At 48.1% G+C, this 19,674-nt stretch overlaps 8 protein-coding genes across 8 annotated transcripts; 3 read left to right on the forward strand and 5 right to left on the reverse strand.

Moving 5' to 3' along the window:
• Window positions 1-37: 37 nt before the first annotated feature.
• On the reverse strand, window positions 38-988 carry HD556DRAFT_1444768 (DUF757-domain-containing protein; the record flags this gene model as incomplete). Its single annotated transcript, XM_041306829.1, has 8 exons — window positions 38-151; window positions 230-258; window positions 312-400; window positions 455-595; window positions 649-701; window positions 762-792; window positions 861-871; window positions 941-988. The coding sequence occupies 8 exons, from the start codon at window positions 986-988 to the stop codon at window positions 38-40; spliced, it is 516 nt and encodes a 171-aa protein (XP_041158680.1).
• Window positions 989-1,315: 327 nt separating this feature from the next.
• HD556DRAFT_1528136 (uncharacterized protein) lies at window positions 1,316-2,987 on the reverse strand (the record flags this gene model as incomplete). The annotated part of the gene is made up of 5 exons (XM_041309373.1): window positions 2,853-2,987; window positions 2,647-2,785; window positions 2,501-2,594; window positions 1,502-2,441; window positions 1,316-1,454 (listed from the first exon to the last, which is right to left on the reverse strand). The coding sequence occupies exons 1-5, from the start codon at window positions 2,873-2,875 to the stop codon at window positions 1,316-1,318; spliced, it is 1,335 nt and encodes a 444-aa protein (XP_041158681.1). The 5' UTR covers window positions 2,876-2,987.
• A 298-nt stretch (window positions 2,988-3,285) lies between these two features.
• On the forward strand, window positions 3,286-5,290 carry HD556DRAFT_1207852 (uncharacterized protein; the record flags this gene model as incomplete). The annotated part of the gene is made up of 2 exons (XM_041296504.1): window positions 3,286-3,327; window positions 3,383-5,290. Coding segments are annotated over 2 exons (1,950 nt in total), but the record flags the coding sequence as incomplete, so codon positions are not given.
• A 2,370-nt stretch (window positions 5,291-7,660) lies between these two features.
• Window positions 7,661-8,825, forward strand: HD556DRAFT_1382045 (uncharacterized protein). Its single transcript, XM_041303271.1, has 2 exons — window positions 7,661-8,050; window positions 8,108-8,825. The coding sequence occupies exons 1-2, from the start codon at window positions 7,739-7,741 to the stop codon at window positions 8,549-8,551; spliced, it is 756 nt and encodes a 251-aa protein (XP_041158683.1). The 5' UTR covers window positions 7,661-7,738; the 3' UTR covers window positions 8,552-8,825.
• Window positions 8,826-12,606, reverse strand: HD556DRAFT_1382052 (kinase-like protein). Its single transcript, XM_041303272.1, has 12 exons — window positions 12,311-12,606; window positions 12,118-12,255; window positions 11,745-11,937; window positions 11,637-11,695; window positions 11,447-11,586; window positions 10,829-11,395; window positions 10,560-10,774; window positions 10,043-10,510; window positions 9,760-9,996; window positions 9,571-9,704; window positions 9,364-9,517; window positions 8,826-9,308 (listed from the first exon to the last, which is right to left on the reverse strand). Exons 1-12 carry the CDS (start codon window positions 12,428-12,430, stop codon window positions 9,115-9,117), a joined length of 2,619 nt encoding a protein of 872 aa, XP_041158684.1. The 5' UTR covers window positions 12,431-12,606; the 3' UTR covers window positions 8,826-9,114.
• Window positions 12,607-13,293: 687 nt separating this feature from the next.
• HD556DRAFT_581582 (uncharacterized protein) lies at window positions 13,294-14,685 on the reverse strand. The gene is made up of 3 exons (XM_041311002.1): window positions 14,319-14,685; window positions 13,733-14,259; window positions 13,294-13,677 (listed from the first exon to the last, which is right to left on the reverse strand). The coding sequence occupies exons 1-2, from the start codon at window positions 14,472-14,474 to the stop codon at window positions 13,741-13,743; spliced, it is 675 nt and encodes a 224-aa protein (XP_041158685.1). The 5' UTR covers window positions 14,475-14,685; the 3' UTR covers window positions 13,294-13,677; window positions 13,733-13,740.
• Window positions 14,686-15,577: 892 nt separating this feature from the next.
• On the forward strand, window positions 15,578-17,188 carry HD556DRAFT_1444774 (uncharacterized protein; the record flags this gene model as incomplete). Its single annotated transcript, XM_041306830.1, has 2 exons — window positions 15,578-15,589; window positions 15,662-17,188. The coding sequence occupies 2 exons, from the start codon at window positions 15,578-15,580 to the stop codon at window positions 17,186-17,188; spliced, it is 1,539 nt and encodes a 512-aa protein (XP_041158686.1).
• Window positions 17,189-17,553: 365 nt separating this feature from the next.
• Window positions 17,554-18,108, reverse strand: HD556DRAFT_1444775 (uncharacterized protein; the record flags this gene model as incomplete). Its single annotated transcript, XM_041306831.1, has 4 exons — window positions 17,554-17,733; window positions 17,789-17,873; window positions 17,925-18,007; window positions 18,070-18,108. The coding sequence occupies 4 exons, from the start codon at window positions 18,106-18,108 to the stop codon at window positions 17,554-17,556; spliced, it is 387 nt and encodes a 128-aa protein (XP_041158687.1).
• Between the last annotated feature and the right edge of the window lie 1,566 nt (window positions 18,109-19,674).

A 19,674-nucleotide genomic window follows, 5' to 3' on the forward strand; every position in this document is an offset into this window, starting at 1 on the left:
CTGAGGAGAAGCAGTACATAGCCTTGCGAGGATGTTGCTATGATGTGCCGTTTTTCTTCGCTGCTTTCTCCTTCTTCAACCTCTCCTTCTCGGCATCTGCCTTGGCAATTTCATGTGCTCCGTCATTTAGTCCCAGCCGGTTCCGGGCAATCTAGGGGCATACGAAGAAAGTTTTTATTAGTGAAGAAAGCCGTAAGATCATCAGCGATTGGGGTGATTCTAAACTCACCTCAATAGCGTAGAACTGTATTCGTGTGACTAGACGTCATGAGGTTCGCATCAGGGACATCAACAAAGAATATTGGCAATACCGAAGATGGTGTTTGTCTCCCCGTACTCTTTCCTTGCATCCGTGCGGATGAGAGACCCAAAATTGTAATCTTTCACTTTTTTTTCATACCTGTAATTAGGTCGAGCTGTCAGCTGAGTCTCGACACATACCGATAGCACTCACACTTGACAAAACTCTCTCCACTTCTTTTTTCCAATGTTGCTCTTGAGCCAGTCCTCGTCAAGCTTAACAAGATGTGCATGATTTTCCTCATTGAACTCAGGGAACGTCGACATGGTGTGTTCGTATATCTCGTCGTCAAGCCTGTCCGCTCAAATGAGCCGCTGTGTGGTTCGAATAGAAGGATTTTGCCTCACTTTGTCAATTTGAGTGAACGCGGATGAACTTTCTCGAGCAGGTTCCAGTATGTCTACCCAATCATAATGGTGTCAGCTGCAGTGAAAAGCTGAATAGCCCGACACTCTCGTACCTGAGCATGTTCGACCGCTTTCACTGCAAATCTGCGGAGATTGACGAGTTTGGCATAGATCAATCTGCGCTAGACGCCCAAGTGTCTTTCGGCACTCACTGCTTCTCTATCTATGCTCCCATGAAGCAAAGAGAACGAATGGTGAGCACAGGAAGATCGTGTGAAGACGATTGGTCTACCTCGATGAGATTCTGAGCATTGTTGGGATCAAAGCTTTGAGTCGACATTATATTTCTGGGACTTGAAAGGTCGATTTCTAGGCAATGCTAGGAGTATTGTGGAGTAGATGGTGAGAAAAATCACTGCGGTTCGCGGATGAGTAGTGACGAACAAGTGCCTCCGAAGAAGCCGTGTGACTGCAATCTTATCAAAGACAATAATAAGTTGGCATGCAAGTGTGTACCAGTACGTGCATAGTCTTTTTCAAAGTGCTCAGTATCCTTAGACCCAGTAGAATGACGGTAACTGTTCCTTCTTTATTATGTATCGTTCAATGGAATGTTTGTGACATCTCCCAATAAAACTTAAAACTGTATATCTCGCACGCAGAAAGATTAACTCCTAGAACTTGTTTTTGATTTCTTTTCAACGCCTACACCAAAGCGTTTCAACTTCTCAAAATACTTTTGAACGCGACTCGCAACCTGACGTGGTGTCCGGCGACCATCCATGGCTTGCGAGATTTTTGCCCATCTATGACGGTTTGAGTCTCTTAAGCAGACAAGAAGATGAACGCTCACCGATTGCGCTCACCATCTGGAATCTCCTCGAGGAGCCGTTCGAGTAGGTGTTGTTCGGATATTGACCATGCCTGCTTATAAGTTTCGGGTTTTGGCTTGTCTGTATATGCTTTTGCTTCTGGTGCGGGTGGTGACGGCTCGGCTTTAACTTTGTGGTTGATATTCTTGACGTCAGTTGAGTTACGAGACCGTTTTCCGAGAGTAGAAAGAGGGGGAATGGTGATTGACATGGATTCGGCGCTGGCCTCCAGGTTATTGTCGAGTGACTGAGGCTGGAGGGGTTTGCGCGAACGGGAAGATCGATTGAGGCTGTCAGGCTGTATGACAAGGCGTTGATTAATAGCCGAAGTGCGTCTCTTGGACCATGATGCTAAAGGCTGAGCAGGCTCTGGTGGTGCTATTGTGGATGGGGTAGATGGGACAGTCGTACTTGTGGAATCAATGGATGTACTGTCGTTGCCTGATGGCCATAGGATGCTCTCGCTGATATCAACCTCCCCACTCTCGTCATCTACATCATTCCTGACAAATACTGCATCAGCCACCTCTGCATTCTCAGTGGCAGCGTTATATGAAATCTTTCTCTCTTTGAGTTTTTGTATTTTCGCATGTGCACGCTCACGCCTGCGCGTAGCTGTGAAGGATTCTTGGACGGGAGGTAATTTTGTTTCTTTCTCTTCCTCCATGCCTTCGTCCTCGGATAACGTAGGCTGATCGAGACTAGCATGGAATGGAGATGCGGTAAGATTAGAATTAGACGTAAGATAGAGTGCGTTTTCAGGGTCTAAGCTTCCCAAGACGGGGTCAATGATGATTCGCCGTGCATCTTTGACGAATTGTTGAAGGGTAGAAAGAGGGGAGTGTTGAGTGGTGTGCGGCACGCTCCATTCCGTGTGTGAGAGACGCTTTCGGACTGCAAAAGTTCGTAAAGGTGTAGGGTCTGCGACGAAGACGGGATTTAAGATTGCAGGAAGGTAAATGAAAGGACAAAATCCCTACCAGCCGAGGAGAAGACCTGCCAATGAACCTCGTTCGCAAGGGGAGATACGGAATACTCATTATTTTCTGACAACCTCAAACCAGGGCTGTTGAACTGTAAAATAATAAGGGAGGATGTGCCATTAACCGCGCGGTGAACTGCATACCTTCGAACCGATATTCTCGGTGAAGGCCTTCGGTTGGCTAAGGGCATCTGCCCTGAGCTTCCTAAGTCTGTCTATGTCTGCCTCTGCACGACTCAACAGAGATTTCTGAGTTTGTATGTAGGCGGACAGCGCCTCGAGCCTGTCCAAGAAGTAATAAGTTGGCCAAATACATCACAAAAATAACAGATAAAAAACAGTAGGCGTACGTCTCGGCGCGTCTCGAGTCCATGTTTGCGATATCATGGAATTAACTCTCTCTCTGAGAGTTGCACCAAACCGATTGTTGCAAAGTCCGAAATGATTCCTCTCTATAACAACCCAGCTAGTCCAGACTCAGTGCTAAAAATTATTTTCGCATAAATTGCGTAAATTGCAGCACTGATTAAATGCTGACCCCTTATGGTATCTATTTCTCACGCATGCAGATGTTCAATTGATCATCCAAAAGTTCAACCGTGACCGAAGGACTCTCGTCGTCGTCCGAGACGGCGAGCACGCCTCATTAGCCCACCGTTCGTCATGGCCTCCCAGGCCGCTTCATCGCACTCAATTTCTAACACCGCATCCTCCACATCTTTGTCACCCAGTCTCGCCAATCTCAACGCCCTATCTTCCCCCAAGCCTGATCATCAGCGGCGCATGACGGTTTCAGCACTACCGCCTCCAACATCATTGAACTTGGTATCGCTTATTGATTTTTGTTGCTGCTGAGTAGGCGACTGAATGTGTTGTTCAGCCCGAACCTGTCTATGGACATCCCGGGCACGCCCCAGGATCACCCCGGCGGCCACCATCGCCCCTTCGTAATGAATTCACTCACAGAAGATTCTCAAATGAAAGCCACTCCGGAGATGATGACGATGATGACGATGAAGAAGACCGAGATCTCACGTGGCCACGCAGCCGGTCCCCTACGTCCACCTCAGTCACTCAGTTTGCTGCGAACCTTGCAAACCGTGTCAATTCCTTCATCAGTCCTTCGATAACAGGCAGGCCTCTTCCGTCTGATGACGAATTAGAAGCTGAAGCTCAGAGAGAGCGCGACAGAAGTCGACGAGAAGCCGAGCGTATCCTCACACGGGAAGCAGAAGAAAGGCGAGCCATGGAGGAACGTGTCCTCTCTATGATGAATAGTTCTCCACAATCACTTCCCCCTCCTCGAAGTAGGTCACAGACGTTACCAAATCCTCCCTCTCCTGCGCACTCTCAGAAGGACAGTAGCCCCAGTTGGTGGACAGCCGCCAAAGCACGCTTGACTCCTACAAAAGATAAAGAACCACTCACTCCAGCTCAGCAAGTCATAGAAGAAACTAAGGCTCGTGAAAAGGAAATGAAGAGTGCTAAAGGAAAGGACAACGAATGGCCTGCCTGTTCTGCAAGCAAATATACCAACCCCGCTTACCTTAACTTGAAGATACCCTCGGGTGGCCCTCCCGCTCGCACGTCGTCTCCTACCTCCCCGACTCCAATTCGAACACCCGTCAACCTCTCTCCTGCCCGTGTCACACAAGTTCCAATAAACCTCTCGCCCGCCTCGATTCAGAGAGGGACTTCTCCTGGCGGTTCGCCTGCACGCGAACCACCTCCAATTTACGCCTCGTTCACACCCTCGGGCACTCTGGATGTACCAGGCACACTGCTATTAATTGCGAAGCGTTTTGAGAAACTTGAGAGGTGGAGCGTCACCCACGTGCGTGCACTCGAGGAACGCATGGGTGATGTCGAGCGCTGGCTGGTCGACAAGGAAAACCAATGCAGCAAGGAAGGGGGATCTTCCAACAACCACAAACCCTCTCCTAAATCTGAGTTGGCTGCTATTCAAGGAGACGTCACTGAGCTACAGTCACGAATGTCGGAGCTTGGCCGAGAGATGGCTCGCCTTGCGACATCACCTGCCACTCTCTCATCTAACAGTGCCATCCGTAGCTCGCCAGTCATGAGCACCACCCCTCCTCCGATGGAGTCGTCCATCGTCAGCCCTCATGAATCTACCTTTTCTAGCGCAGCAGACACCACAATCTCCGAATTCTCATCCCCCAATACCACATCAGCTCTAGAAAATATCTACAGTCTCTCCACTCCCCGCCGAGTACCATCCCTTACAGCCCGCGAGTCGACGAGTCCACCCCTCGCTCGTGTGTCCACCCGTCGTACACCGTCAGCGAGCAGGACACGCCTTCCATATCCAACAGGCGACTACACTAGCCCGGGAGAACTAATATCCCCACCTCACACTCCAGCCAGCTCGCCTCCGCTACCTGCACGTCCTGCATCGATGGTAATTTCCGGATTACCAGCTTTGTCTAGTCCGCTGGAACTCCCCGCCGCAATCACTCCACCTGTCCGCGCGCCATCTCCTAGTCTGAGTGGCCTGCCCGCTCCCAGCATGCACAGCCCCCATCGAGGCAGCGGGAGTCCTTCGCCTATGCAAGCAGGGCGTAAGCGATACACCGTCGCTCTCGGTGGACCCATCGTAGCGCCCCCTGAAGCTGAGCTTGACTACGGGAGCGAACGTTCGGGCCTCGGCATGGCGTCTTTCTCTACAGCAGAGAGCAGTGAAGACGACGACGACGATTACCAAAATGCCGCAGACGAGACGTTAGGGAAGAAATCTGCATTCCGTGCGATGACTGCTGCCAAACTCGGTAACGGTGATTTGGCGAGCGCTACGCCTGCGAATAACAGCCCGGGTAATCGTACGCGCGCGCAGTCCACATATAATGGGTACCCGAATCCATTGCAGAGCAACCAAGCGGTGTCTACGCAGTCAAAACACCGTTTCCGATCGCAGTCCATTGACTTCCGATCGGATAGCACTTTTGGTGGTGACCAAGCCAATAAATTTGTGGATCCACTTGTTCTGCGACGGGGGAAAACGGAGAGGGGCAAGGAGAAACCTCTAGTGGGGCCAGGAAAGAAGGTTCCTGTAGGACAGCTTGTGGCGTTCTTTGATTCGGAGCGTCGCTGAGTGTGTGCTGTATCTTCGCGACGATGTTTGACTTTCACGATCTCATCTCACGACCTTCTAAATCTACATGCTGACTTGATCTCAGACTTATTTCATAGCCATATACCACGCAGTCATGCCTGGTCTTCGTTCGTGTATCTTTGATTGTTGCTATCATTGTTTTTGAGCTAATGGCTTCCTGCTATGACAGAAAGATACACATGTGTACTTGCTTCGTTGGTACGATGCCTCATCCTCATGTTGTTACGCCTAATAGTAATAGCTGTCCGTTGCAACCGATCTGCAACTGTAGCAATTGGGGACCGGTTGTGGGTGTGGGTAATGGCATGGGCATCACAATGCTACGGTGTCCTCACGTTGTAATCGGCGAAGCAAGGTTCAACGGCACATGCACAAAGTAGTGATCCAAGAAATGTGGCGTATGATGACCGCTCGAGCTTCAACAGGATGTTCGGGATGAAAAGGTTGATGCCGACTGTTCATTAGGAACCAAGATGAGGTTCCGTGTTTTTTTACGAGGGGTGGTAAGACTCGGGGCGCCTCCCACATAGATAGTGGGCGTGCAAACTGAGGTTACAAGAAACACAACACCACACTGACCGGTACAACTTTGTGGAGAAGGGGATAATTCAGGAAGCCTTAGGTTTAATGCCCATCCAGTGAATAAGCGGATGGGAGTGGTGGGACTTTAACAGTCGGTATTGGCAGATGGGTATCATTGGCATCGCAGGGATGGCTGGTATATGATAAAGCTATTACAATTTCAAAAACTGGTTCGGCATTTGTCCGTAATTAAAATCCGCTTGGTTCCCGCTGCGCATCCAGCAATATCGTATTGAGTGACTATATCCAACAGCAGGGTGCCCGCCCATGTTCCTGGTATGAGTGGACAGAAGACTGACATGTTCATGTTTGTCCCCAGAGCCTGGCATCATCGTCTCTATGTGTCTGTCCCGAGACTTTCAACATAGTACTGTGACATTGGAATGATTTCGCAAGAGTTCGGCGGGGAACACTGCCTGGCGAGATTCAGAACCAGCCATGAGAACTTCCTGCGTGATGTGCACTCTGGGGGACAGCAGAATGACAGTGAATGACGGTGAATAATGCACAGCAGTCGCATATATCGATGGCAGGGGAGTAACAGGTGACCTGACCAAGCTGCTGCAACGCCGGAGACCGAGAAATGCGGTGATGCATTTGGTGCCGCAGTGATCGAATAATTGCTAGTGGTTGATGGAAAATTCAAACCGTGGTGGGTGACTGATCATGTTCTGGAATGTCACAAAGCCTGTCTTTCCCCATCAAGAAATGTCTATAGAGAATCCCCGTTTAATACACGCACCATCCTGCTGCTCAAGGTACCCGCGTGCCTTTTCCTGCCTATGTCAAGTAGATTTCTTCTGAGAGATGATACTTGGAGCGGAATGTCGGAGATAAGGCAACGAACAAATTTAACATGAGTGGATTTCACCTGGACTTGTGTGCATTGGAGTAATCCATGGAGTGAGAATCGGAACGGAACATGGGCCTGAAGTACTCCAAGTTCCGCGTTCTGGTCAAGCCTGCAAGACGTCGGATGAATTCCATTGTAGTCTGCCAAGCCAAGGGGATTATCATTCTTCATCCTTACCATCTGATGAACCCTGCAAGTGAAGAAAAAAAATTGAGTATGCGGCATATAGAGCACAGAAGGACACCAGGTGTGTGTTGCGATTGCCCTAAACTACTGGGTCAGTTTCAGCCTTGGCTAATAGCAGATATGCATACCTCGTGTTCGAGTCAATTTGCACAGCTACATTGTATTAGGATTTAATGTCATCAACACGAGGCTCATTAATGTGATGTTCATTGGCCACCTACTGAATTACTAGTACCCTGGTTTTAGGTTGTATGGCAGCTGGCAGTTTTGACAATGGGCGGTGGTTGGGCGGGTTTGAATTTGAAATTACTGGACTAAACCAGGCGTGGGAAGTAATACCCGATTGCGTCACAAAACTCGATGTATACATTGAACTCCTAAATCTGAATCCGCAGATAGGTGGGTTTCAAACTACATTAGCGGAAATATTAGCGTCAACTTGTACAACCACCGTGACGTAGTCATTCCCAGCCAATATTTCCATGTCGCAGAGAACGTACCAACCCTTGCACACAGACAATCCTTCAACACCTGGAGAAAAGGATGACAGGAAAGCCCAATCTCCTGCTGGCATAATTTACTTTCTTCTAACTCCTTATCCACTCAGGTCTCAATTCCAAGAAATCCCTTCTCGCAAATCTTGCGACACAGTAACACAGGAAGAGTTTATTGCATGTTTGGAGCGAATTAAGGACGCAATCAAAGATAATCTAGCAAACGAAGAACTTATAAATGACCCCGCCGAGGTTGTTCTCGACAGGCTTGCTGTCTCACTTGACTGGATGCTAATCACGGTAAGTCCAAGTCATTGAAACAAGTCTGGATACCCTGATCACATTTGACAAAATAAGGCTGTGATATTTATGATAATGAGCATGTCGTACTTGCGGTCACCCGCTTTCGCAGCGCTTGGGGATGCAAAAACACATGAACTTTATCAGAAACTGGTTGAAATCACAAACGATAAGGCAATGAACGATATTTTTCTCCGCCTATTGGCACAAACGCCTGAAACGCCTCTTTACACGTTCTCTCGCGGGCTCGTACAGACCAGCGTCCTATCAAGCTGTCTCTTCGCATTCCTCGCAATACTGGGTAAACTCTTCATTGGTCGCAACGGGCTCTACCTTGACATATCATCTCGTCGCAAGTCTCCGAAGCAATTTTTCTTTAGGCCGTCGCCATTCGTATCGAGCTGGCTCATGCTGTTTCTCAAACCATTACCAAACATCTTTATCTTAAACCAACTTCTTCTTGGCACAGCATTCGTCATTGCGCATTATCTCGCTTTATAGTGACCTTCCTCGTTCTTCGGAGGCGTCGTCAATTCCCCTTTCAGTGTATCAAACTGCAGCCGAGCAACCCTTCCCACCACCTCGTTTCCATGTAGCCTTTCGCATGCCTCTTCCTATTCCAAATATTCTGTAGGTCATTATGTTGTAGCTACTTATTAGGACACGAATTATTCACGCACACGACTGATGTCGTGTATGGGTTTGGCTAGTCCAATTCCATTCTGCACCATGTACTGCGTATCCGCTTCTCAGATTATTGGTGATAGCACGAAATACTTCAGTCGGCAGCCATACGCATTGTCCTATTAGTAGACGTATGACAATCAATAAAACATCAACAAGGGAATACAGAAATTCTGTTCATATAAATATACGGGTAATGGCATGTAATACATAAAATACCATTTAAAATACAGCAGTGTAGAAGATGTTCGTGTGGAGATGCATAAATAACAAAAGAGTAGGGTATAGAGATGCCCGGTAAAGAACTGAGAGGATCTAAACGACAGTGGACACTAACCAAAGTATCACTAGTATAACCAGTTTACATTGCAACATGCTCGCTATGGCTGTGACGCAGCAGCTTCTTGTTGGAGCTGTTGCTGTTGCACCTGCTGTACCGCCTGAGGGTCCCATGGTGGGGGATCCCGGGCATCCACGAGATTCTGATCAGCAAGTGCGTCCCGTAACCGATCTCTGCGGTTCATGCCCATGCGTGCACGACACCGAATAAGACGGAGCTTTGTTCGCGTGATCCCTAACAAGTTGTCAGTTTCAAGTTGGTATACATCACAAACAAACAAATGCCGCACAAGTTGCGATGGTAGCACGGTCCTCATCAATAAAAGGATTCTCAGTCTGAAGGTCATCTTGCAGTGTATACAAACACCATAGCGATGCCTCGTATAACTTCTCGCACTCATCTGGTGCTTGGTCGAGGAGTTCCCTACGAGCTGCGGTACGACTCTATAAATGGGCTATGAATACCGTCAGTCCGGAATATAAAGGTAAGTGCGTACGAGAAACAGGGCACGATCATAGACCAACTGATCGAGGTATATCTTAGGGCCATTATATTGCACCGGGAGCCACGTCTTCACCAGTGTAGCTCGGTCACTACATTTGATAAAGTGCTCCTTGAACCACAACAGAGCTTCGTCCACCACGTAAGCACTGTCTTGCATTCTGAAGACAGAGATAGAACATACCATCGTTAAACCCTTCACTCACTTCGAAGTCACCATCAGGGTGGCGCATCCGTAGGTGTTCTTGAAAGTTCCTCAGCTTGTCGATCCCTTTCTGCGAGAAAGACATGAGGAGTAAGTAGACGGCAACGCTTGTCACAGCATCGGATTCGGCTGCTCGATCTGCCTTTTGCCGCCGTTGCGCAAGTTTCTCGGGCTCGCCTTCGCGTCGTGAAAACTTCGCTGGATCAGGTAGTGGCTCTGCAAAAGAGTTAGTTTAGCACACAGAAGGACAGGGGATACATACTCTGAGGTGCAGCCTTGACACACTCATACAGCTCATCGGCCCACTGCGTGAGGAAATCTGTCTTCTGTGCAAGTTCTTCTAGATACGCAAGAAGCTCGTCTTCCATTGGGTTTATTTCTGTCTCTCTTTCAGAGGGAGTCCGAAGAATAAGTTGTGGACGTCGAGGTGACGAAGAGCTGTGGTAGTGGTTGGAGCCGGGAGAAGTAGGTGATTTGGGTGTCGATGTACCAAAGAGCTTGCGAGAGGCGAGAGAGAGGGCACGACTCAAAGCGTTTGTAGCGGCGCGCGTGGGTGATGATGACAGTGGAGGGGCAAGAGGGTGGGGAGGCGGTGGGAATGTCGGTATTGGTGCGGATAGCGGTGAACCCGATGGTGATGATGCTGTGTGATCTGCCGGGCGTGTTTCGCCGGCGGGAGATGATAAGGGAACACGCTGGTCCCGCACCGGTCGTCGTGCACTGTTTAATTCTGAGTAGATAGGTCAGCTTACAAAGCGATGACAGGGAACATGACTCACCATCAACAACACGAGTGGATTCAACTGTACGTGGGTCGATGAGGACGTACTCCTTCCGGATGAGACCATCTTCCTCTGACTCTCCTGGAATGATGGATCCTTCAATCACAAGTAGTTTCGGACCTGCCTTTTCCTCTTCAGGATGGGGTGGGTTCAAAGCAGTTTGTGTTCGATTGATGTTGGTAGTCTTCGTCCGCGTTCTCTCAGGTGATGGACTGAGTGTTTCATTTTCAGATCATCATGTCCAATATAATGTCAAGAACCCATACCTAATCGGAAGAGGGATAGCAGATACCTCCTCCACTGCAGTGTCTCTTCTCCGGAAATGGAACTTACTGGGTGGGATCATAGCCTTCGGATCAAGCACTTCTGGTGGAATGATTTTATGGTGTTCAGGAATCTGTCCAGGGGGCATTTCCTCGATTTCCTCGTCTTCTATTTGCGTCGTATTTTGCGACTGCATTTCGGGTGCAGGACGAGGAAACTTGGACTTTGCGAGCGCTCTGCTCTTAAAGAATTCCTCAAAACTGGAGCGCTCGGCAGGCTGTCGCTTGAGCAAGGTACGGATCAAGTCCTTGATGTCAACAGCAACAAGTATAGGCTCTTCTGTCTTCATTGTAGGTGGAGTGGAAGGATGTGAAGATATACGGGCAGGATCCTCGTCTGGGAATTTGACACCTTTGGAATGTTCGATTTTCTTCAAAAGTTCAACGTGATTTTGGGCCCGGAAGGGTGGTTTTCCAACACACATCTCGTACAACACCGCACCAACACTCCACAAGTCTGCTTTCGCATCGTATTTCTCGTACCGCAAGATTTCGGGAGCCATATAAAGACTGCAAATTATGGTGGTCAAGTGGAGCCATTACAGCAGTAGGAGAACGTACGGAGAACCACATAAGGTCTCTGCCATCATAGCGTTTGGGAGGGACCGTGCAAACCCAAAATCGGCGACCTTGAGTATTGGAACGCCCAAAGGGTGGCCCTTTGCAAGTTCCTCTGGTGATGCGGGATTCAAGAGCAAATTCTGTATACAATAAGATGTTAGACGCCTCGTTTCTATTCCAATGAACACACCTGAGGCTTGATATCCCTGTGGATAAGATTTCGCTGTCGAAGAAATTTCAAAGCGCGTGCTTCACAAAGATTAGATCAATGTAAAGTAAAGGAACTACCATCTCTCACCGAGCTGACGCAGGAAACTCCGTACGACAATCTCGTCTAGACCGCCCGTTCTCGGGTGAGGGTAATATTGAAGAGCAGCTCCTGGCGAGGGTGCGTACTCCAGACCCTCTACGCGACCGCGTTTCTTTATGTAATTGGTTAGGTCACCGCCGGCGCAGTACTCCATGATAAGGTATATGTTGCGTTCTGCGCGCTAAAGACAAGGTGATTAGAGAGCCGGTATAAGATGACAAGTGGGCGATTCATGATATGGGCTTGGATGAAAGATAGAAGACATAAGAATGATCAAAGGGGACTACAGGTAGCTCTGCTGCTTTCGGGACGCAGCATAGTACAGGATTGTTGTGTGCGAAGACAGAGAAGGGGCACTCACAACAATGTCAATCAACTTTGTGATATGTCGATGAGATAATGACTTCAAAATCTCAATCTCGCTTTGCAGGTTATCAAACAATTTTGCAGTAAGTATATCTCGTCGCACGGATTTGATGGCGACCTGGTGGTGAGTTTCCTGCAAGTGCCACATCGTTTCTAAAAGCTAGACAAACAAAGGAACTGGTACGCACCTCGTGGTATCCTTTATAGACAGTTGCAAAGCTTCCCTTTCCGATATCGCTGACTATTATATATGGACGTGATTCGTCGTCCTCGACTGTCCTTCTCGGCGTGGATTTATCTGAGGCCATGATAAGAGGTTAGTGGCTAATGGAAGTAAGGTATAGCGGTAGCCCGCGAGAGCAGAGGCGCTGAGCGCCGTCAGTGTGTTGTGAAAGAATCTAGTAGCAATCTGAGAGCAAAGGTAAACTGTAAGGGAGAGCACTTAGGGAGTGCCGCTTGACCTGCTTACTTCGTCCAAATCAGGAAACCTGAGAAGAAGTGCAATTCTGACTAAGCTTGCGCTGCTGGCAAAGTCACATCACGGAGCCTACTTGTGACGGCCAGGCACACTGCCTCAGCCTCAATGGCAGTCGGACTTGTTTTCTTCTTGTCGTTGGCGTTGTGTAGCCATTTTTCCTTACTCGATCTATGGCCTGGCGTTGGACGTATCATCGATGAATATTGCTGAGGTGTCTAATAATAGTCTGGGAGGGAAGGTTCTACTAACTTCTGACCAGCTGGTATGTTCAGTATGCATTTTTAGAGGTGACCAAACCTGACTGATATAGGTTAAGTATGTGTATCCAAGTCCTCAGTTCAATGATTTCCTATCTGTCAGCACTCGAGCAAGACCGAACTGTTACTCATTGCACAAGCTTGCGCGGCCTCAGTCTCAGCATAGGGCGACCAAGCCGCAGCGAATACCCACTTAGGCCGATAGAACAACTAAGACACTTATCAGCCCATGCCTTGTTTTAAGGGCGCCATCGTGCAATCACGCCGACAATAGTGTCATTCACATGCAGTTGCACTGGCGGGAATTCAAGTATGACTTTTGCATCAGAGTGAGTCCTTTGGAGTCACTAGTAGACCTCATGTTGGACATCTTATTCGTATAACTTGTCGGATTTCTATGCAAGACAGCTTTTTGTGACACATGCTACCGAATATTCAGGAGAAGGAAATCCGTCTTCCTGTTATTTGTCTACTCAGGGAAGACCAGCATTCACGCATCGATGACGATAAGCCGGATCGACTCGACCTGTACTGGAAATAACACTGCGACAAGTCGCAAAACATCATTCAAAGTATTTCAACAGTTGCTCAACGGTAACCTTTAGCGTCCGAATCTAATCAACTTCTTGTTAAGCTGAGCTGCCCCCATGAACTCGAGACAATATTGACTTTCGGTTGGTCTTGCTTTTCCTTCATTCAGATACTTGAAGTCAGTCTTCCTCCCTAATACTGACATACGGTACACTAGCATTCGGCTAAACGAATACTTGCAAGAGTTCCTGGTGAAATTCTGGAGTCTCCCCTCTGAAGAGAACTCTGACTGCCAAACGGGACTTAAGCGCAGCCTCCATTAAATTAATAATAAGCTATCATACAATTAAAATTAGGGCGTGAAACTCTTTTTCAACACGAACAAGATGATCGAACACCACAAAGCGAGTACCGTAATGACACAAGTTGCTAGGAGCGGTTGCCGCCCAAGGAGCCAACACAGTGTACAGAGGGCTTGAGAAAGACCAAACAAAACGGGTAACGCATTTGACCATGACAAGACGCGGGCCCGTACATGTGGAGGCCAGTCGTGTATTGGTCGCCGTCTCATGTGCGCGTCGATGTCCTCGCTCGTACTCGTGGCGAAGTGGCCTAGAACCCACTTCCCAAATATAGTGATAGCCACAATGAAAGGGGGGACGAAGAGACACGCGTCCATCACTCCTTGTAGAACCAAAAGCGTGAACGAAGGCGCTGCGAAGACCGACAGGATTGTTCCACTTGTGAACGTGCCGTTGCTGATGGTGCGGAAGACGTCATTGACTCCAGCTACCACGTTTGTATGTCTGTGGTATAGGAGGAAGTCGGGCTGCATGGTTGCAAATTTATTTATGAATGCAGTAGCACCCGCCTGCCAGTGAATATCGAGTTTAGTTGCGGCATCCTGGAAGGAAAGTTCGAAAGACTAACGCAGAGTAAGAGCGTGTTCATTAACCCATCGAGATTTTTCATTCTACGCTCCTCATCAGCGCATGATTTAGCCTCCCGTAATTGTTCCTTCAGCATGTCAGCACTGTCATGCAACTCAGAGGCGTATTCCTGGGAATCGTGGGTTCTAGGAGGCATTTAACATAGATCAACAACATGCCTCGTCATTCGACTGAAACTTACACGTCTGACGCTCCAAGCTGACTATCGAACTGAGTCGGATAGGCGTTCATTGGTTTACAGACAGTCGGTGCCCATGTGAGGGGGGCTTGTCAGATGTGAAACCTCTGACGAAACTTTTGTGACATTATTACGTAACTGTCACAAGAAGATTTGCCTGTTAATGATTCAAAAAGGCAATGATATTTCCCAGTGCCACTTCGAAAGGGCAACATGAACATAGAGTGATCATTGATCATCGGGCACTTGCAATACGTATCAGGTCAGTAAACATTAGCTGCATCAGCATGTACTAAGTGCACTTATTTCGGGCCTATCTAGCATTTTTGCGTACTTGATATCGATACTTATTGCAAGAGTTTATTCTTGGTGACGCTAGCAATCTGTTTTCCAGTGACACATTAGGCCCCTGGAGGTCAGAACTGTTATAATGATGGTCTGGAAGTTTCGAATCCACCTTCAGCACTTAATTTACATGGCTTTGGATCCCATCACTAGCACTGATAACGTGGAAAAGATGTCGTTGACCCCAGCTACAAGGGTTGTGTGTATTGGGTCAGTAGCTTGGGATCATGGGTATAAGCAGCGAGCGCCGAGGTAGCAGGTTTATCTTATTAGTATGCGGTAGCATCGGCCTTACACAAAGTCAGTTGCATTCTGGAAGGAAGATTCACCCAGAAAGACTTGGTTTAACAGCTTATTGTCTGTGAAAACTGTGTGAAAAGGGCTTTCATTCGAAACTCTTCTGCCATCAGTACTAGTAGCTGTTGCTTCAGCGTTGAACGCCATGCAATTCGAGAACATCGTGTTCCAGGGAACGAGGCCTAGTAGATATTAAATGATAGACACAGCCTAACGTACCATCCGACCAAGAACCGGTGCTGACAGTCGAATTGGGTTGGATAGTTAATGTCATTGCTGAAGGTAAGGTGAAGCACCTCTCGGAAGTGACGAGCTCTTATTTTACATTACGTAATTTGTGAACAATTGTTCTAAAGCCTCCGAAATACGGGAACAAACATGCTACTACTCTGATCTGATTAAGGTTACGATTTCCTGCCATGACCAACCAGGTGAGTTTGTAGTTAACATCGCCCAGCCACCTGTGAAAGTGTTAATGTTGACCCAACCACGACGTATGACAGGTGCTCCTTGATCCGTCGAATTCAATTTATTCCAGCGATGAAGATTATCGTCCCGATGAGTCACTGTTCGCCATTTACCACTCTACACAATCCACGGCCGCTCCACGAAATTTTATAGGCGCCCTGCCCATCGAGCTTTTACTGGCAATATTCATGCATCTTTATCGGTCGTCTCGTCGTCTCACTCAAACTGGTGAGACATGGAGACTGAACGATCCTCTGTCATCATTGTTCCCCTACGCTCCGGCTGCAGTGTGTTCGATGTGGTGTTCGGTGTTATCGCGTGTTCCAGAGTTTTGGACTCGTGTGGTCATCAGAGTTGACTCTCAATATACACAAAGTCAAGATATTCGACGTTATTTCGAGTGGTCAAGAAATCTTCATCTAGATGTTATCATCACCAGAAATCGCGATGAATTTGAAGGAGTTGATATGAAGGAGAAGTCAAAAGTCTTCAAGGCGACTCGTGAACTCGTTAGGCATATTGAGCGATGTAGAAGCATCCGCTTCAACGTGATGTACAGCTCATCATTGCCGTCCATACTCCACGACTTTCATCGGGAAACGGCTCCTCACCTGCACACATTGAAACTCAAATGTAAAGTTGACGATGGTGGATCCCCGCCTCGGAAGCTTGTGCACTGGAGTTTTGATGCACCCGGCCTTCGCCACCTATATCTAGATGCCCGAAATTTTTTCGACGTCTGTGTAGACCGTAACAACTGGCTCAGGCGCCTACACAAGTTAAACTCACTTTCAGTTTCCCGCCATCGCCAGTTTTCAGCCAAGGGCATTGATTTATACAAGCTGTTGAAGGCCGTAGAGGAATCCCCTTCCCTCGCACACTTGGAGCTCAAGGACTTGCACTTCTCTCGCCTGCGTCCTTGGACCACAGTGAATGATATTAGTATAGACATACTATCTATGAATTTGGAGGACCTATCAGGCGAGGTGCTCTCAGAAATTATCGGTTATGTTGACAGTGCCCCAGATACAACTCGCATTTCTCGTTGCTCTATTACTACTTGCCACCACTCCCTAATCTCTAGTGGCGTCGCCTTCCGTGGTCTCTCGGCCAACCAGGATTTGATGGCTCCTCTGGCCCATTGGCGCGGGCACACGCTCTCGCTCATTGATTGTGCATGCTTCCATGATGATTTCCTGCGGGACATGATGGACGGAGGACCACACGACCAATCCTTCGCATGCAAGGGGGTGAAAGAGTTATACCTTGTCAATTGCACGAAATTTTCTCCAAGATTGCTCAAGACTATGGTGCGAAAGCGGAGGAAGCTAGCACGCAGATCCATTTTCTGGATAAACGATCAAGAAACTCTTGATTGGACATTTCCAATTGTGGCGCCCATCACATTGATATCAGTTGAAGGTGGACCAACCTTATTCAAAAAGGATAGGGAGTGGTTCGAGACGAACCTTGGGTCATTTCACTGGGATGAGCAAGTGCTGGACCGTTCATTCGAGGATTCTGGCGATAGCGACCATGACCGTATTGAATTAATCCATTAAGTATATAGCGCTTGAGTACAGGTGATAAACTATGCTTGCAACGACACAATTTTATGTAAACTAGCAGGAGAAATGGGAGCTAACAGCATATGGATAGATTCTGGGTCGTTATTGTATGCGCCCGCTGGGTTGCCCAAAGTGAGAGCTTGTTGACACCTCGCGTCCGAGTAGGCAGCACGCTTGACATTGGCTATGTGTCTGGGAAGGAGAAATACAGCCTGCCCTACAAGCCCCAACTCAAAAGGGAACGCAAGTAGAAACAACCGAAACTCCTGCCTCCAACCAGAAACCAAAGCGAAAACCACAAAAACACACCTAACAACACCATTTTTAGATCTAACAATAGGCTCGATCTCACGGCCCTCTCATTTTTCGTTTGGCGTATATTCAAGGAGTGCGACCGAGCTGACTGTGAGAAGCCACATTGAGGTGGGTTCCTGGGCAGCGGCTGTTGGTGCGGATGTTTTGAGATGGAGGATGAAAGGGTGATGTCCACTGAAGAGTAGATGATGAACGAGACATATGAACAAGGTGATAAGCGGGAACTACTGAATATGAGTTATCAATTGGTTACTGTTTTCACGCTTGCTTGTTTCTCACCGTATATTTATTTCCAATCTCCCTTAAGCGAAGAACGAGGCCAGCTTCAAGTTCCTGCAATACAGAAGTAGGGTTTAGTCCCAGTCTAATGTTGAATATGACTTGCGGAGGCACATCCGAGTCAGCCAAGAACTACGTCCGCCCCTTGGATGTCGAGCTCGTCGAGTAGTATTTGTCATCCATCCGCTCGTCATCGACCTTAAGTGTTCTCTCTGATAGCTAGGGCCACATGTCAAATAGCCAAAGTGGTCAACGCAGCATTCATGAATCGTGAAGCGCACACCGTTTGCCACTGTCGACGACGCAGATGATTTAGACATGGTCAATGGCGAAGATGATAACCAAGTAATGGACAAGGTGAGCATGCAAGTACTTTCGACGATACTCAGTGCCCTGGGTATCCAGTATGCCTTTTTGGAAGCACACGATCTACTAAAACAGACAAGCAGGTGGAAAATAGTAAAGTATAAATGTTCATTTGTGCACTTAACTTCTGCTCACGTTCAATCAAATCCAGATCTTCTTAATGTACCGGACCGTGTAATCGCAGCGTCACCATGCGGTCGCTCCTTCGACGCATCTCTCTACGCCGGAATGGCATCCATTTCGCGCCATGAGCTATGGTGGCCCACTCAGACACAAAGTTAAGTTTGTGTTCTGTGATTCCTCGGTACGTCTTTTTAGCTATCCGGGAGTATAGCGTATGTTCCTGCCCTTCTATGACAGACAGACCTTCCCATAGATAAGGATGAGGCCGCCACTGCTACCACTTCACCGACGAGAAGCTGGCCAGCAGAGTCGAGAGCGCAGTAAACGATGTTTTGTTTTGTCTTTCATATGACATCTGTATAGAATATTAATATCTTCAGCTTTGACCTGGCCTGGGACTGACTTTAGAGTCATAAACTCTGGATCATTCCCTTTCATTGTCGCATCACTCCTTCACCTCTATCAAGGTGGAGCAGCCCTGCCTCGCCTGCGGTAAAACCTTCCCCATACAGAGATCGCTCTTTGGGAATCGTTCCCGTTTTACATCATGTCACCAATTGGCGCAAGTCTGAAGATGGGAGAAAACCAAAACGGACTCAGATTGAACGGGAGGGGGTAATGCAGGAAGCGAGGGAGATGATGAAGCGCGGGCAACAGATCATGGTGAGATAGTTGCAGATAATGATGCAATCACCATAAATCAGGTATATTTTATTTGAATCTTGGAACCGAAACTCACCATACATTTACCACATCGTCATGAGACACAGTCGGTCATGATCACGTTGAATTCTGAGAAAAACAGAAGTTGTTAGCGCTAAAAACGCACCTGATTACACCCGAATCCAGTCAATATCCAAGCATCATTCGCTGTCCAACTGAAAGTGGCTGCCATTTTTTCATCAATACTCCCACCATCTTATCAATTGCCGCTGCCGAGTAGCACGACATGTACAGCCCTGCTGTTCCCAATCTCTGCACTTTATGGTTCAGTTTTGTCTCTGCATGGACACTCAAAATACCCAAGAGCTTGGCGCGGTTCGGAAACGGCTGCGCACGGTCCCATGACTGAGTGGGCTTGGAGTTCAACTTATGCTACAGGCTGACCGAACCTGGGAGATGAGGCTTTCTGTCCCTTACTAGTAGTCCCCCTCAGCCTGTCAACCATTTACTCCCACTAGGTTGTATAAAGGATGTTCCTAAACCGAACGAGAAGAACGGCGGTAGGGTTGTCACCCACCCTTCTAGCGTTTCTCTATCCCTAGTCAACATACCCTTATCCAGGAGGGGTATCTGCGGCAGGTACCAAGGCCCAAGGACATCGTCTGCCTCTCAACGCTCAGCTGGACGTTCTGGTATCGGCTTCACTTCATAGCTAGTCACCAAGGTGTTAGGGC

Source organism: Suillus plorans (assembly GCF_016647745.1).
Source record: "Suillus plorans strain S12 chromosome Unknown HD556scaffold_39, whole genome shotgun sequence".
In the NCBI taxonomy this organism is placed as follows: domain Eukaryota; kingdom Fungi; phylum Basidiomycota; class Agaricomycetes; order Boletales; family Suillaceae; genus Suillus; species Suillus plorans.